Genomic DNA, 16,292 nt, shown 5'->3' with positions numbered 1-16,292 from the left:
CAAAAGTGTTGGACATCAAACCAGACTATACAACCTGTCATATGTACTTTAAGCAGCTAAGACCCTTTGGGCTTGCCCAGGTGGGGGGCTGAACCTTATCTCTACCCCTTCATAGATCTGGCACTGGGCTAGTTACTTAATGCCTTAGAACCACATCTTTCACTGGGATTTACTTCAAGGTCAACTACGGATTAAACAAGGATGCCTAAAAAACATTTCACACAGCACCTGGCACGTAGGCTCAACAAATGGCAATGTTCTAGGAAAGCAGACAAAGAACAGAACAGATTTATACAGCCTGCTTGTTTCCTAGCCCTGCCCTGAAAAATCTCATACGGTATTAATTGTCACCACAGAAGCAAATAGGAAGCAAACATTCTAAGTTCTTTTCAAGAGATTCGTCAACACACAGATTGAAAAGTCGTGCTCACAGTCACAGACAGATTTCAAAACTGTGACCTAGCCTGGGTGGGGAAGAAACCTCATTTCCTTGTCTCTACCTCTCCTAGTTGGTTTCAGCACATAAATACCCTAAAATTCCAAAAGGAGGTTCTGCAAGTACTTTTCAATTCTGGGAAGTTGTCTGCAGAGGCTGTGATAAATTCTGCAGACCAGAAGTGCATAATGTAGCTACTGACCCAGCTCACCCAACAGAGATCAGAAATGACAACTCTATAATCACGTGATCTGTGTTCCACACCCAAGCCAACCGTCCCCTACCTCTCAGAGGCAGATCACAGAAAGGGCTTCCTTGCCACATGTGGAATCCCAATGTTCACTGAAAACCTGACAGATGCTACTATTTGAAATTAGGACCCTCTTGTTAAGAAAATGGGCAGTGAGCTTGTCAACAAAATATGGAATGAATGCAAGAGAAAAGTGTGTGTGTGTGTGTGTGTGTGTGTGTGTGTGTGTGTGTGTGTACACCCACTAACACTACTCTTTACACAGTGGATACGTGCAGGCAAAAATCCAGAGTCCTATCTCCACCTAGAAAGACATATTTGGGTCATTTCTACAGTATATACATTCCTCCCCTGACCCGTACTAAAGGTAAAAAAAAATGCCATAGGAGGATTAAAAAGTCCAACAGGTGAGAATTAGTTAATAAATAATGACACTAGTAAACCTAACAATATGTGCTGATCACAGGGACAGATATTAAGACTTTATCATTAGGTTTCCTATAAACACCATGGGAGCTCCTCCTTCAGCCTCTCTTTACAGAAAAGGAAAGCAAAGCTAAGAGAAGGTGAGTAGAGTAGCTTGCCCAAGGCCACACAGCCAGTAAACAGGGGAGCTTGGATAAGAAGCCAGGCAGTCTGATCTGCCCCCACAGACTGTCCCACCATGTTACCAAACCATCTCTCCAAATAATGCCTATGACCATGAGAGATGATACTATGCAGGCATTAACACTTATGTTTTCAATCTTCAACAGCATAGGCAAGTTCCCACAATATTATAGTTACAAGGGAAAAAGTATAGAAACTTCTTTCCTAAAAGTGTCAATATTCGAACTTCCATGGAAGCAGAAAAGATCGTGCCCCCGTGCGCAGTTCTGTTATCTCCACCTGGCACCCATGAACAGCAGGGGTCACTCACACATATCAATCACCAGCAAGAGTGATTTAAAGTGGCTCAGCAAATGATTAAGGCACTCATTCTGTGTCTCAAAAAAAAACCTAGTTCGGTCTTCCTCAATTACTTTCATATTACCGATCAATTTTTTCTGATAAAGTAAGTTTTAAATTGTTCTATCACACAGGATGAGCCTCCAGCCCTTCCTACCACAGTCACAACAAGGACAACTTATTAAACGTCTTGAAAGGTAAGTTCCATTCAGTAGTTATCGACCAATGCTGGCATGTCCATCAGTTACAACAGCAACGTTCCAAACAGGAAGAAAAACAGAGCTAAATTCCATTGGATTACAACTCCAGTCAACCACAATTGATTATTATATAACAAACACAAACAAAATCAAATGAAAACAATAATCTGCTGTTATTAAGTATTTACATTTTCAGTTCCTAAGGCAATCTCAAAAATCTCAGGCTGATGCAACAATCTAAGGAGAGTTCTGTTCATACTGATGTTAATCATCTATTTAAAAAATATACGATGGCCAATGTTCAATAAACCAAGGCTTTTATGTGCACTTTAGCTGAAACGTGCGCTTTCCACCCTATCCTTCAGTAGATGCATCAGACAGAAGGCAAACTAACTTTAATATTCTTCAAAGCTGAACATAAAACAGCATGGGATATAATTCAATATATTCCAACAGCAAAGATAAAAAAGTTTGGCATTATCTGCTAATGTAAATTATTTCTAGACTGCAATAGCTAGACAAGTCAAGACTTGGTTTACACTGATACATACACTCGAAGCTTATATGTCACATATGAGCTCAGCATCTGGTTTTCCAGCCATTCACTCCAGTAACAAAGCCAACAAGTGGCTGGTGACTTACTAACATGAGACTAAGACTATTATTAACTATTTGGTTAATGATGAGAATTACTGTATTGCTATTACTCCTACAAAGTCCCTTCATTAGTTGGTGGGTTTTTATTTTTGTTTTGCTTTGCTTTTTTTGTGTGACCCCTGTAGATAACCGCCCACAGCAAACAATGAAGGAAATGAGGCTGGTGTAGGGGTTATAGGAGAGTTCAAGGGACACGGCAAGCATCTATCCCTTAGTCTTTTTCTAATCCTCAAGTTGCAAGACTTCCTAGGACCAATGTGCTGACTCTCGTTCCAGTCTCAATTCACTCAGACTTTTTCTTTGTAGACACAACTTATTACAACTCTGCGTGATGCCTGCGAGTCAGACTTGAGGGTTGTAAGATTGACCTTTCACGGGTAAGCTGGAATGAAAATCATAATTGAAGAAGGGCAGACTAAGGAAACGGAAGGATTAAGCAATTCACTGGAGACAAAACCATGCAGGGTAGGTCATGCAGCTGGGAGGGTTTACCTAGTTCACTGTCCAGCTCCTCGGTGTGGACCCCTTCTTCTCCAAAGGAGTAACAGGAATGAGACAGAAAAGAGAGAAAGAAAAATTCAGACACCAACACCAAGAAAGAAAACGTCCCTCAGAAAAACAGCAGCAAACGTGTCACTTGGTTTTGTCCTTACCTGCATTGTGGCCTATTTCACTGGCTCAGCTAGTAAACCGGAGACTTCAGTGTAAATCACAAAATGGTAAGAGCTGATATTGGTAACATAATTATATGGCTCATTTCCTTGCATGTCGAAACAGGGTTTGATTGGTTGTAAAAGATGACAAATACCTTTGCGGTTTCAATGTTCTTAAGTGGGAAGTCACTTATTACACACCTCATTTCGGGCAAACAAAGCTGTGACCCCTTCCAATATTAGTCCTTCTAATACTGCAGTAATGCTCTCATCACTGAGGCAATTATATTCACAGTTAAAGCACTACTGAGCTTAGAGGTAATAATGCTGCCTGAAAAGTGGAAGGTGGGGTCAATGTGAGAATGCAGGGAGTTAGAGATGAGTTATGTCAGGATGCTGCACGTGACGAAACCGGGCTTGAAGGCCGCCCTGAAACGAGGATGGGAAGGCACTGTTTACTTGGTATGAGATTTCGAAGTCAAACAGCCCAGAAATATTGCAGTGACAATGGTCACAGTAAGTCAGGAAGCAAAACCGGTCAGGATCTTCCCCATTCTTGACCCCCTCCTGCTATGAGTAAGACACTGCACTGTAACCGAGAAGAGAGCAGGGGACAGCACACAACAAACCATTTTACGCGGAAAGTCTCTCCAGCTACAGAACAGGTGGTTGTCCCCTCCACTGGATGCTCCACCAACACAGGGAGGAAGACTTATTTTCATCACTGTGAAATGCTCAGTGCCCAGTACAGTGTTTTGGTACATGGTAGGTACTAAATACTTCTAAATGGATGGACGGATGGATGGGCGGATGGACGCATGGAAGACTCAAATGCTGACTTTAGTTCCCAACATGGTACTATATACCTTGTGAACTCTTGATTTAAAAGTGATTCCGCTGTCAACAGTAAGTTTTGATGCTAGCATCCAATTCATTTCTCCAGTGAGTATTTAATGAGAGACCTGCCATGGGCCAGTCATTGGGCAAAGTGACAAATCATACATTCTTTTGGAGGAGGAGACAAATCCCAACCTTCCATAAATAAAACTTCCATATCTAAAACCTGTGATAATGTGTCTAAAGTAACACACATCACAGAATGACCCAATCATATCTGGGGGCAAGGTCACAGAAAGAGTCCCTGACCTGTAACCTGAAGGATATGCCCGATGGAACAGAAAGACTTAAAGTGAAGAATGACTGAAATTTAAGCTCTATGACAGCAGGGCATTTTGATGGTTGTGTCCATTGATACATCTGAAGTTCCTAGGACACAATGGACATATAGGAGGCATTCAGTATCTGTCTGTAAAATGTAAGAGTATTCTAAGAAAGTGCTAGTGGGCATGAAGGGCAGAGTGGAGAGGAGCAAGGGTGAGAAAAACCAGAGGCCAAAGCACTTAGAACTTAGAAACCAGCTGTGGGGAGGGCTGAATATTGCGCGGATAGAGAGCCACTGAACAGGGCTCGAGAGGGTGGTCACGGATAACACAATCACACTGACGTTTCAAAAGAGTGCTCTGGGTCTCGTGTAAGGAGAGTAGGCAAGAGTGTGGGTGACAGAGGCATGTGACCTGGACTAGGATGCCACAGGCAACAAAGAAAATCATGCATGGATTCCAGAGATACCTGAGAGGCAAAGTAAATTCAGAGGGTAGATGGGTTGAAATCACGGTCAAGTAGTAGGTCAAGGGGGACTCACAGGTATACATGAATTTTACCCTCAACCGAGATAGGGAACACTTACAGAGGACCAGATTTTGGGGGGTAGAGATCCTTAGGTGGGTTTTATTCAGACTGCGTTTGAAATCTCTTTCAGACAAAAAGCATTATCAACCAAGCATTTTTAAATATTGGCCTGGAGCTCAAAGGCAAGGTGAAAGGCTTCTAATTGAACTAGATACACAGAAACAACAAGTGGAGTTATATACTAAAGATCAAAGTCCCAAGCCACTTTCTTACTTTTTTGGAGCCAGAAAACAGAGTATATGAAAAATTTTACAATAACTATGAAGCGATATTGTTACAGACCATGTGCATATGGCCTCCAGAGAACAGAAATTGAATACAGGAACAATACTGTGAGCAAAAACACTATTCTTCTTGGTGTCACGACATAAACAACACCACAAGGCAGATTTGTGTTAAGTGGCAACAGCAAATGAAGGTGTGGGGACTGATAAATGTCAGAGTGGTAACATCTGGTTATATATTCACACTGTGTATACAGACATACATATAATTTCTACTGGAAAAAGCATATATGAACCCTAAGTTGAAAGGATAAATGGATAACCTAATGGTATTTGGTATGAATACATACTTGTTCCAAAGGTAATAACATTAACACCAATAACAAGAATTCTAAGAATTAAAAATAACAGTTGACCATTCAATAGCACAGGGGTTGCGGGTACTGACTCTCCACAGTGAAAAAGTCTGTATATAACTTGTGAATTCCCCAAAACTTAACTACAAATAGTCTACTGTTGACTGAAAACCTTACCAATAATATAGTCGATAAGCACTTATTTTGTATAAGTATTTCACACTGTATTCTTACAATAGTACTTAATCTTTTCTTAATGTTTTTGGTATTTCAAGGCTATACATCATCTGCAAGGTGTTCGAATTGTCCGAGATCTCTAAAAATTTTTCTAACATATTGAAAAAATCTGCATAAAAGTGGACCACTGCAGTTCAATCCTGTGTTGTTCAAGGCTGAACTGCAATAGATTCGGTAACAAAATCATTCAGTAATTCTACTCAACAGTTTTACTCCATTAAGTTTCTCCTGGTAAAAGCTACTGGAGTCGTCTATCATCTATAAAATTATAATAACAGGCATTTTTATATGTTCCCAGTATAATTATAATGGAGACCGCACTGAAGAGCCTACGGTAAAAGAAATCCAAAATGCCTTCAAAATCATCCAGCCTCAAATAAAGATTAAATTTTGTTCTCTGAAATTTTATGGTTGAATGTATTTTATGTTCTGATGTTTGAATATTGGTCACTTTCGTATTACACATTAAACATAATACTTGGACAATCAGGACAGTTCATTATCCTTTAAGCATGTAAAATAATGAGGCTGACTACACGTGTTCCATTCCTTCTTCAGCAACCAAAATCAGAGAAGCATCTCACTCAGGTCTCCTTAGTCAGGAGGATTTGTATTTCCACTTGGAGTCACTCCCATAAATATGAACACACAATTTCATGCTCATTTCATGGTATCTGCAATCCATGTAGAACAGAAAGATCTAGAAGTACAAGGTTATTGGCAGTATTATAGTTCACTGGCTTACATTTGCAGGCAAACCTCAAGTTTATATAATTCTGCCCCATAGGACAAATTAATAAAGTTTCACTATCTTTTAGTAAAATATGTATTCCATAATTATACTACTAATTCAAATGCCAGAAATGAATAATGAGCAGCTAAACAAACCATTTCCCTTTTAATTCGTCCATGTCAAAAAGTAATTTTGGTACAACTTGGGACCGACTTCAGAGTACTGAAAAGGAAACATTTGTTCTAATTTTTTTCATTTTGGAAAAATAATTAGAAATCCCAAAGCCGTGAAATAAACGTTTTAAAATAGTAACTCTCTTAGCCAATTGATTCTTTTTCAAGATTAACAGGCAGAGTAGAGCTAAGGGTAACACCTCGGGCTCTTTCTTGGAAGAGTCTACTTTTTAGATAATCAGGATATATTCTAAGTTACACAGAGATTCCCAAGAAGTCACGATCTGCTTTTCCTATGCCAAGTTATGAAATATGTAGAATTCAAGAAAATTTCTTGATTTTTTTTCCTCTAAGACTTTCCTAATACAGGATTAGGACCCCATAGATGAGTAACCAGAGCACCTTTGGTTTTTATATTCCTAGAGATTTTCTAGAGTGTTCTCCAAGGTCCTGAAGCCAGAGGTTATATTTTCATTGAAATAGTTTGTGTTAAAATTCTGTTTAAAATGGAGATACTAGTATACATCTGCCTTCATGTGTAAACAAACTGTTCTTTTAAAACAATTCTGATTGCCCTCCAATTCTGATTGCCCTACAGTTTATTTACTAGAAATGAGATGACTTTTTAAAAACTCATTTGTTAAATCCTGGTTGACCTTGCTGTAACTCCTTAAAATTTGCACATGTGAACAGCCTCAAGCACACTTGAACCAAGACCTTGCTAGCCCCTTACCATCATCTTCACACTCTTCCAGAGGCTTCTGCTGCTTGTTCAGGCACCGAGGGTCTAACCAAGACGTTGTTTTCGTGTTATGGCTGAAATCCAGAAACAAAAACAAGAAAAACATTTGAAAAGAGAGAGAGAGAAAAAGCAAAAAGCTCAATGACAACAGAATTACATGTTCTTAAACATTTTCCCTCAACCAGAGCAAAGCTACTTCCCAACAACAAACTCATCCCAGAAGAGAGCCCGAGTTTGGAATTACAAAAAGCTTGGGAAATGTCCATCGATGGATGAATGGGTAAAGAAGATGTGGTATATACATACAATGCAGTATTACTCGGCAATCAAAAAGAATGAAATCTTGCCATTCACAACCGCCTGGCTGGAATTAGAGGGTATTATGCTAAGCGAAATTACTCAGTGAGAGAAAGACAAATATCATAGGACTTCACTCGTATGAGGACTTTAAGATACAAAACAGATGAACATAGGAGAAGAGAAGCAAAAATAATATAGAAACAGGGAGGGGGACAAAACATAAGAGACTCTTTTTAAAATTTTTTTTTAACGTTTTTTTTTAATTTATTTTTGAGACAGAGAGAGACAGAGCATGAATGGGGGAGGGGCAGAGAGAGAGGGAGACACAGAATCGGAAGCAGGCTCCAGGCTCTGAGCCATCAGCCCAGAGCCCGACGCAGGGCTCGAACTCACGGACCGCGAGATCGTGACCTGAGCTGAAGTCGGCCGCTTAACCGACTGAGCCACCCAGGCGCCCCAAGAGACTCTTAAATACAGAGAACAAACTGAGGGTTGCTGGAGGGACTCCGGGTGGGAGGGGGGATGGGCTAAATGGGTCAGGGGCATTAAGGAATCTACTCCTGAAATCATTGTTGCGCTATATGCTAACTAAAATGGATGTAAATTAAAAAAAGAAAAGAAAAGGCTTGGGAAGAGCCTTCAGTAGGCTTTTTACTTATTTAAGGTATAATCATTCTGTTATGGAAAGCTTAAAATGTGATGTCAGTTTTATTTTTGAAAAATGGGTTCCAAACGATACCCCTTGTCTATGCTGTCTCCCCTTATCTAGACTGATTTTAGTCTTCACCTTTACAGAAGAGCAAACTCCAATTTGCTTTCAATTTGTCTGTGACTTAAACCTTGGATGCTGGAATTCACAAAGAAGGCTGCTATTTCACTCATTACATTACATAAGAACTCCCCCTGACAGCACGAAACTACCTCAATTCACACAATTGGCTCGAAGCTGCTAATACCTATCATTAATCGCAGCATCCTGAATTATGTTGCACACAATAGTGAAGACAACCCAAAATTACCTATCATAAACAAAATCTGGGCCAAAAAACCCCCCACAAAAGCTTGGAGAAGCTAAATGTGTCTGCCTCCCAGAGGGCATCGTCTGACTCCAGGGGAAATGTTTCAAGAGACACTGAGTGAGGCCTTGAACGTCTGAAGGTGTGCAGGACCAGTGCAAGAGATAGATATTGGCCTTCAACCACGTTAAAAGTGGCACGACAATGTCTGGAGGAAGTGCCCTGAAACAGCTCAGGACCCTGGGATGAGGTTCTGCGTGAGCTCCCAGGCCAGTCTATGCAAGCTAAATCGGAGAGGCAAAGAACTACGAGGCTAGTAGTTCAAACTGCAAACCAGAAATGAAAAAAAACAAATTCTTTTTTTTTAATTTAGGTAGTAACCTAAATTGTTTTTGGAAGTCTGAAGTTTGGGTTGTAAATGCTGAAAAACACTGCCATAGTCATTTTAAATGATTCAAATCTTATTAACTGCTGCAAAAACTTAAGGCTTAAGTGAAACACAGAATGTGCAAAGGTATATACAAATCATCTCAATTGTATTAAAAAGAAAAAAAAAGGAAAGTTAATATAATATAGCAACAACTACTGCCACTAATATGATTGATCCACTTACAATGACCAGAATGTATTCTTTTTACCTATTTGTTACAATTTATTTCATCGTTATGATAACCTTATGAGGGAAGTATTGATGCATTTTACAGATGAGAAAATTGAGGACAGAAAAATGAGGACATTTGTACAAAGATACTCTGTTGGTACCGAGAAACACTGGCAATCAAACCCAGGGAGTCCAACACTACAACTCATGGTCTGTGCTGTTCCTAAACCAGTAATATAGCAATAATGGTCACTGCAGTGATGGAAGATTATGTATGATTTTTTAAAATCAATTCTGTATTATGAGATAATTACAGATTAACCTGTAGTGATAAGAAAGAACAAAGAGGGATCCTACATGCCCTTTACCCAGATTCCCCCAACGGTAACATCTTATAAAACTATAGTACAATGTCACTATGGAATACTGACTGATAGCCACAAGTCAAGACACAAAACAATTCCAACATCACAAGGATCTCTCATGTTACTCTTTTCTTTTAAAAATGTTTATTTACTTATTTTGAGAGAGAGACAGAGCGAGAGAGCGAGAGAGCGAGAGAGAGAGAGAGAGAGAGAGAGAGAGCCAGAGAGACAGAGCATGAGCCGGGGAGGGGCAGAGGGAGAGGGAGACAGAGAATCCCAAGCAGGCTCTGAGCTGCCAGTGCTGAGCCCGATGTGAAGCTCGATCCCATGAACTGAACCATGAGATCATGACCTGAACCGAAATCACGAGTCAGATGCTTAATGGACTGAGCCACCCAGGCACCCCTCTCATGTTACTCTTTTATAGCCATATCTGGTTCCCTTCTAATCTCTGCCCCGAAAACCCTTTTTAAGTCCTTGGCAACTGCTAATCTCATGTTGTCCACATGTATAGTGCTGTCATTGCAAAAATGCTCCAAAAATGGAATCAGACAGTATGTAATCTTTGAGGATTGCTATTTTTCATTCATTCTCATCAAGATTGTTGTATATATCAATAACTTTTTTTTTCAACGTTTATTTATTTTTGGGACAGAAAGAGACAGAGCATGAACGGGGGGAGGGGCAGAGAGAGAGGGAGACACAGAATCAGAAACAGGCTCCAGGCTCTGAGCCATCAGCCCAGAGCCCGACACGGGGCTCGAACTCACGGACCGCGAGATCGTGACCTGGCTGAAGTCGGGCGCTTAACCGACTGCGCCACCCAGGCGCCCCCAATAATAACTTATTTTTAATGCTGAGTAGTATTCCATGGCATGAATGTACCAGAGTTTAATCACTGAAAGACATCGAGGTTATTTCCAGTTGTTGGTTATTTAGGAGAAATCTACTATAAACATACATGTCCAGGTTTTTCTGTAAATATAAGTGTTCACTTCTTTGGCCAAATGTGCAATTGTTGGGTCATATGGTAGTTGCATGTTTACTCTTATAAGAAACTGCAGCCACTGTGGAAATCACTGTGGAGGTTCCTCAGAAAGTTAAAAAGCACCACTAAGCAACTGCACTACTAGATGCTGAGCCAAAGAATACAAAAATACTCATTCAAAGGAGCACATGTACCTCGATATTTATAGCAGCATTATCAAAAACAGCCATAGTATGGAAAGAGCCCAAAAGCCCATCGAATGATGAATGGATAAATAAGTGGTGTGTGTGTGTGTGTGTGTGTGTGTGTGTGTGTGTGTGTGTGTAATGGAATATTACTCAGCCATCAAAGGGAATGAAATCTTGCCATATGCAATGCCGTGGATAGAACTAGAGGGTATTATGCTAAGAGAAATAAGTCAGTTAGAGAAAAGTCAAATACCATATGATTTCACTTCTATGTGGAATTTAAGAAACAAAACAGATAAGGGAAGGGGGGGAAAAAGAGAGGGCGGCCATAAAAGACTTCTAACTATAGAGAACAAACTGAGGGTTGCTGGAGGGGAGGTCAGCAGGTCATGTGCTAAATGGGTGATGAGCATTAAGGTGGGCACTTGTTGTGATGAGTACTGGGTGTGAATCATTAATTCTACTCCTAAAACCAGTATTACACTATATGGGAACTAACTAGAATTTAAATACTTATAAAAATAAAATAAAAACGTATTGACGATTTAAAAAAAACAAATCACCCAACGGCCTTCTAGAACGCCATCCAGTTTTACACGGCCACCAGCAATGATCTAGTTTCTCTGCATCTGTGCCATCATTTACCTTCTTACTATTTTTTATTTTAGCCATCCTAACAGGTATGTAATGATATCTTTCTGGGTTTAATTTGCATCTCCCTCATGGCTAATGATGGTGAACATTTTTTCACGTGCTTCTTTGCCATGTGTATATCCTTTCAGTGAAACGTCTGCAGCTCATTTTCTCACTGATCTTTTTTTTTTTTTTAATGTCACTATTGAGTTTGGAGAGATCTTTATATACTCTAGATAACAGTCCATTTTCAGATATGGGGTTTGCAAACATTTTCTCCCACTCTGTAGTTTGCTTTTTAAAACATCCTCTTATTCGGGTCTTTTGTGAAGCAAATGTTTTTTTTTTATTTTGATGATGCTGTATTTATCAGTAATTCCTTTTAGGGTTCAATGTTTTTGATGTCAAGTCTTAAAAACTCCTTGTCTGGACCTAGAGCTTAAAAATTTTTTTTTTCCTAAAAACTTTTATTGCCTTGTGTTTTACACTTAAGTCTGTGATGAGCTAGTGTGAATTAATTTCTTTGTATAAGTTATGAGGCTGAGGTTGAGCCTAATTTATTTACCTCTGGCTAAACATTCACTCCAATAGCCCTTCTTTGAAAAGGTTATCTTCTTCCCAGCAGTGAATGGCTTTGGCATCTTTGTTGAAAATCACTTAGACATACTTGGGGGGCTGTTTCTGGGTTTCATTGATCCATGTGCCCATTTCGTTGCCAACACCACACAGCCTCTGTTACTGCGGCTATATAATACGTCTTGATAATGGACAAACTGATTAAGTTTATTCTTCTCTTTTAAAACTATTCCAGCTATTTTGGCTCCTTTGCCTTTCTATATAAACTTTGTTTATTCATGTCTAGTGTTGTATTTTTATTTTTGAGAGGGGGGCAGGTGCAGAGAGAAAGGGGGACACAGAGGATCAGAAGGAGGCTCTGTGCTGACAGCAGAGAGCCCGATGTCGGGCTCCAACTCAGAACCGCGAGATCATGACCTGGGCCAAAGTCGGACACTTGACCAACTGAGCCACCCAGGTGCCCCCCTATAAAAATTTTAAAATAAACTTGTGTATACTAACAAAAGCCTCCACTGAGATTTTGACAGAATTTTCGCTAAACGTGCATATCCATTTTGGGAGAGTGGACATCTTTACTATATAATTGAGTCTTTCAATCTATGGAAGACATCTCTCCATTTAGACTGTCTTTGATTTCTTTCAACAACATTTTGTAGTCTGCAGTATATAACATCCTATACATATCTTGTTAGATTTATGCTTAAGTGGAGTTTTTTGGGAAGAAAAACTTTTTCTTGAATTTTGATGTCCATGTGGTCATAAGTACAATGATATTTGTATGCTTATCGTTTATCTTGTGATCTTGCTGAACTTACTGATTCTAGGACATTTTTTTACATTTCTTGTGATTTTGTACTTTCTTATACATTTCTTGGGTATGGTCATGTGATCTGCATAGAGGGATAGTTTTCTTCCTTCTTTTTCAAACTATAGGCCTTTTATTTCCTTTTCCTGACTTACTCTCCTGGCTAGAACTTACAAAAGCAGGTTGATTAAGAGTGGTGAGACCTGGGGCGCCTGGGTGGCTCAGTCAGTTGAGCAATCGACTTCGGCTCAGGTCGTGATCTCACGGTTTGTGGGTTCAAGCCCCGTGTCGGGCTCTGCACTGACAGCTCAGAGCCTGGAGCCTGCTTCAGATTGTGTGTCTCCCTCTCTCTCCGCCCCTGCCCCCCCACTCACACTCTGTCTCTCTCCTTCAAAAATAAGTAAACATTAAAAAAAAAAAAAAAAAAAAAAGAGTGGTGAGAGCTAATATCCTTGCTTGTTCCCAATCAAGCAGGGGAAGTATTTTTTTTTGTCTTTTACCACTAAGTGTCATGTTAGCAGTAGGTTTTCTGTAGATATTCTTTATCAAGCCAAGAAAATTCCCCTTGTTCTGGTTTTTCTGAGAACTTTCATCATGAATGAGTGCTGAATTGTGTCAAAGACTTTGCATTGATAAATATGATGTCGGATTTTTTCTTTAGTATCTTAATATGGTAGACTGTATTTATGAATTTTCCAAATATTGAACCTGTCTTATATCCTTGGGATAATTTCTACTTGATCATGGTATAAAATTCTTTCTCTGTTATGGAATATTATTTGCTGATATTTTGGTACAGATTTTTATGTCTATAATCATGAGCTCTTGCTCTGTGGTTTTCTTTTTTCCTTAGACTCTCCTTGTTTGTTTTTGGTAACAAGGTAACAACAGTCTCATAAACATAATTGGTAAGTGTTCCTGTACTTCTGTTTTCAGGAAGAGACTGTATAGAAATTTAATTCTTGGAGCGGTTCTCCAGTGGAACCATCTGGGCCTGGAGATTTCTTTTTCATGAGTTTTTAAATGACAAATTCATTTTCCTCAGTCATTATGGAGCTATTTAAATTATCTATTTCATACAGATGAGTTGTGGTAGTTCGTGCTTCTCATGAAATTGGTCCATTTTATCTAAGTTGTCAACTTCACGTGTGTAGGTTTGTTGGCAACATTCTCTGATTACCTTTTAATGTCTTCAGGGTCTGCGGTGATTCCCTGTTTGATTCCTAATGCTGGTAATTTGTGTCTTCTCTAATCTTTTTCTTTGTCACTTTCACTTGGCTATTGTTCACTGAACAGCAGACCTTCAACTTCAATTTGAATATAACAGATTTACTTATATTTTTATTTATTTTATAGCTTAATTGGCCATTTTGTGTTTTTTTTTTTTTTTTTTGTCTTAGGGTTTTTTTCGTTTTTTTTTTTTTTTTAGTGGTATATAAACCATGGTAAATCTTAACAGAGAATCTTAATAATAGAGCCAAAGTGTAGCATTTTAAAAACTGAGTATTATTGTGGCACACAGATGGCTCATTTGGTTAAGTGTCTCACTCTTGATTTCGACTCAGGTCATGATCTCATGATTCATGACATCAAGCTCCGTGTCAGGCTCTGTGCTGATCGCATTAAATAAACATTAAAAAACAAATTTAGTGGGGCCCCTGAGCAGCTCAGTTAGTTAAGCGTCTGATTTTGGCTCAGGTCAGGACCTCACGGTTTGTGAGTTCGAGCCCCACGTCAGACTCTGTGCTGACAGCTCAGAGCCTGGAGACTACTTTGCATTCTGTGTCTCACTCTTTCTTTGCCCCTCCTCCATTCACAGTCTGTCTCTCTCTCTCTCAAAAATAAAAACACATTAAAAAAAATTTTAAAACAAATTTTAAAAAGATGACTATTATTGGAGAAAAAATGCTATTACCTGAGATTCTTAGAATAATTTCAATTGTTTGTATATTTTTCCATTTTTAGTAAACTACTTATTAAATGCTTAATTTTAAAAACATTTTTTTAAAAGTTGATTTATTATTGAGAGACAAAGAGAGACAGAGTATGAGCAGGGGAGGAGCAGAGAGAGTAGGAGACACAGAATCCAAGCAGGCTCCAGGCTCTGAGCTGTTAGCACAGAGCCCAACACGGGGCTTGAACCCACAAAGTGCGAGATCATGACCTGAGCCAAAGTTCGACACTTAACTGACTGAGCCACCCAGGCTCCCCTTAGATGTTTAACTTTTAGTAATATCTTATATATACATATATACATATACACACATATATATATATATGTATATATGTATATGCATATGTATACACACATAGATATATGTAAGTTTTATAATTTTGAAAGATTTTTCACATCTATGTAGTGTAATCCACCCTTTATTCACAGAAGCTAAGTTGTAAGATCTCCAGCGGATGACTAAAACTGTAGATTTATATATAGTACCAAACCCTAAATATACTATGTTTTCTCCTATACATACATACCTATGGTGAGGTTTAATTTATTAAATTAGGCACAGTAAGAAATTAACAATAGCTAATAAAAAAGAACAATTATAACAATATCTTATAATAAAATTTATGTGAATGTGGCCTCTCTCTCTCAAAGTATATTATTGCACTGTACTCACCCTTCTTCTTGTGATGACGTGAGATGATAAAATGCCTATGTGATGAGATGAAATGAGGAGAGTGACATAAGCACTGTGACGTAGCATGAGGCCACTAGTGACCTTCTGACAATGTGTCAGGAGGATCATCTGTTTCCAGAGCACAGTTGACCATGAGTGACTAAAACTGTGCCACGTGAGACCACAGAGTAGGGACTGGGGGAGGGAGGCTACCATATTCTCAAATTTCAATCCATGTAATTGCACCGTGTAAAAAAAAAAAAAAAAAATCAACTTAGAATGGATCATACACCTAAGTGGAAAATGTAAGCAATAAAACTTCTAAAACAAAGATGGCAGACAACGACAGCTTTATAACTTTGATTTAGGCAAAAACTTCTCAGCCAGCACACTAAAAGCACAGCCCACAAAAGAAAAACATTGATAAATCAGACTTCCTCAAAATTAAGAACTTGGGGCTCTTCAAAAGACACAGTCAAGACAATAAAAAGTCAGACTTGGAAAAAATGTTCACAAACCACAAAAATGTTAAAGGAATTGTGTTCAGAATGTATGAAGAACTCTTAAAACGCAACTGAAAAAAAAACAACAACAAAAACCCTAAAGCCCTTGCAACCCAATTAAAAAAAAGTAACCAAAGAATTTACTGAATGGCTCCATATGTTCTTTATATATTATGCCCTAATTTATATATACACCAGAATATGGTTGTTTCACTCTTGAGGGAAATTATTAACTTAAGCTTCTTCGAGATCCTCAGACTCAGTGATTGGGAGGCTGTGCTGATTGCTTTTTGGCACAAAGCCTGTGAAACTATATGAAAGAAAACCATCAG

General features: G+C 38.9%; 1 protein-coding gene across 16 annotated transcripts in view; it reads right to left on the bottom strand.

Annotated features, from left to right (window-relative positions):
- The window catches only part of MAGI1 (membrane associated guanylate kinase, WW and PDZ domain containing 1), a 643,266-nt gene that overhangs the window by 90,731 nt on the left and 536,243 nt on the right, over positions 1-16,292 (bottom strand). For 8 of the 16 annotated variants that reach the window (XM_040454512.1, XM_040454513.1, XM_040454515.1 and 5 more), the window contains exons 6-7: positions 7,350-7,432; positions 2,984-3,022 (exon numbers count right to left, since the gene is read on the bottom strand). In XM_040454512.1, coding sequence (XP_040310446.1) covers positions 2,984-3,022; positions 7,350-7,432 — 122 coding nt within the window. The remainder of the gene's footprint in view (positions 1-2,983; positions 3,023-7,349; positions 7,433-16,292) is intronic. The other 8 variants (XM_040454514.1, XM_040454518.1, XM_040454503.1 and 5 more) reach the window with 2 other exon arrangements.

Source organism: Herpailurus yagouaroundi, unplaced genomic scaffold, assembly GCF_014898765.1.
Source record: "Herpailurus yagouaroundi ecotype Mexico unplaced genomic scaffold, PumYag 213, whole genome shotgun sequence".
NCBI lineage: Eukaryota > Metazoa > Chordata > Mammalia > Carnivora > Felidae > Herpailurus > Herpailurus yagouaroundi.
Note: the sequence above shows the minus strand (reverse complement) of the source record. Positions and strands in the feature narration are given on the sequence as shown.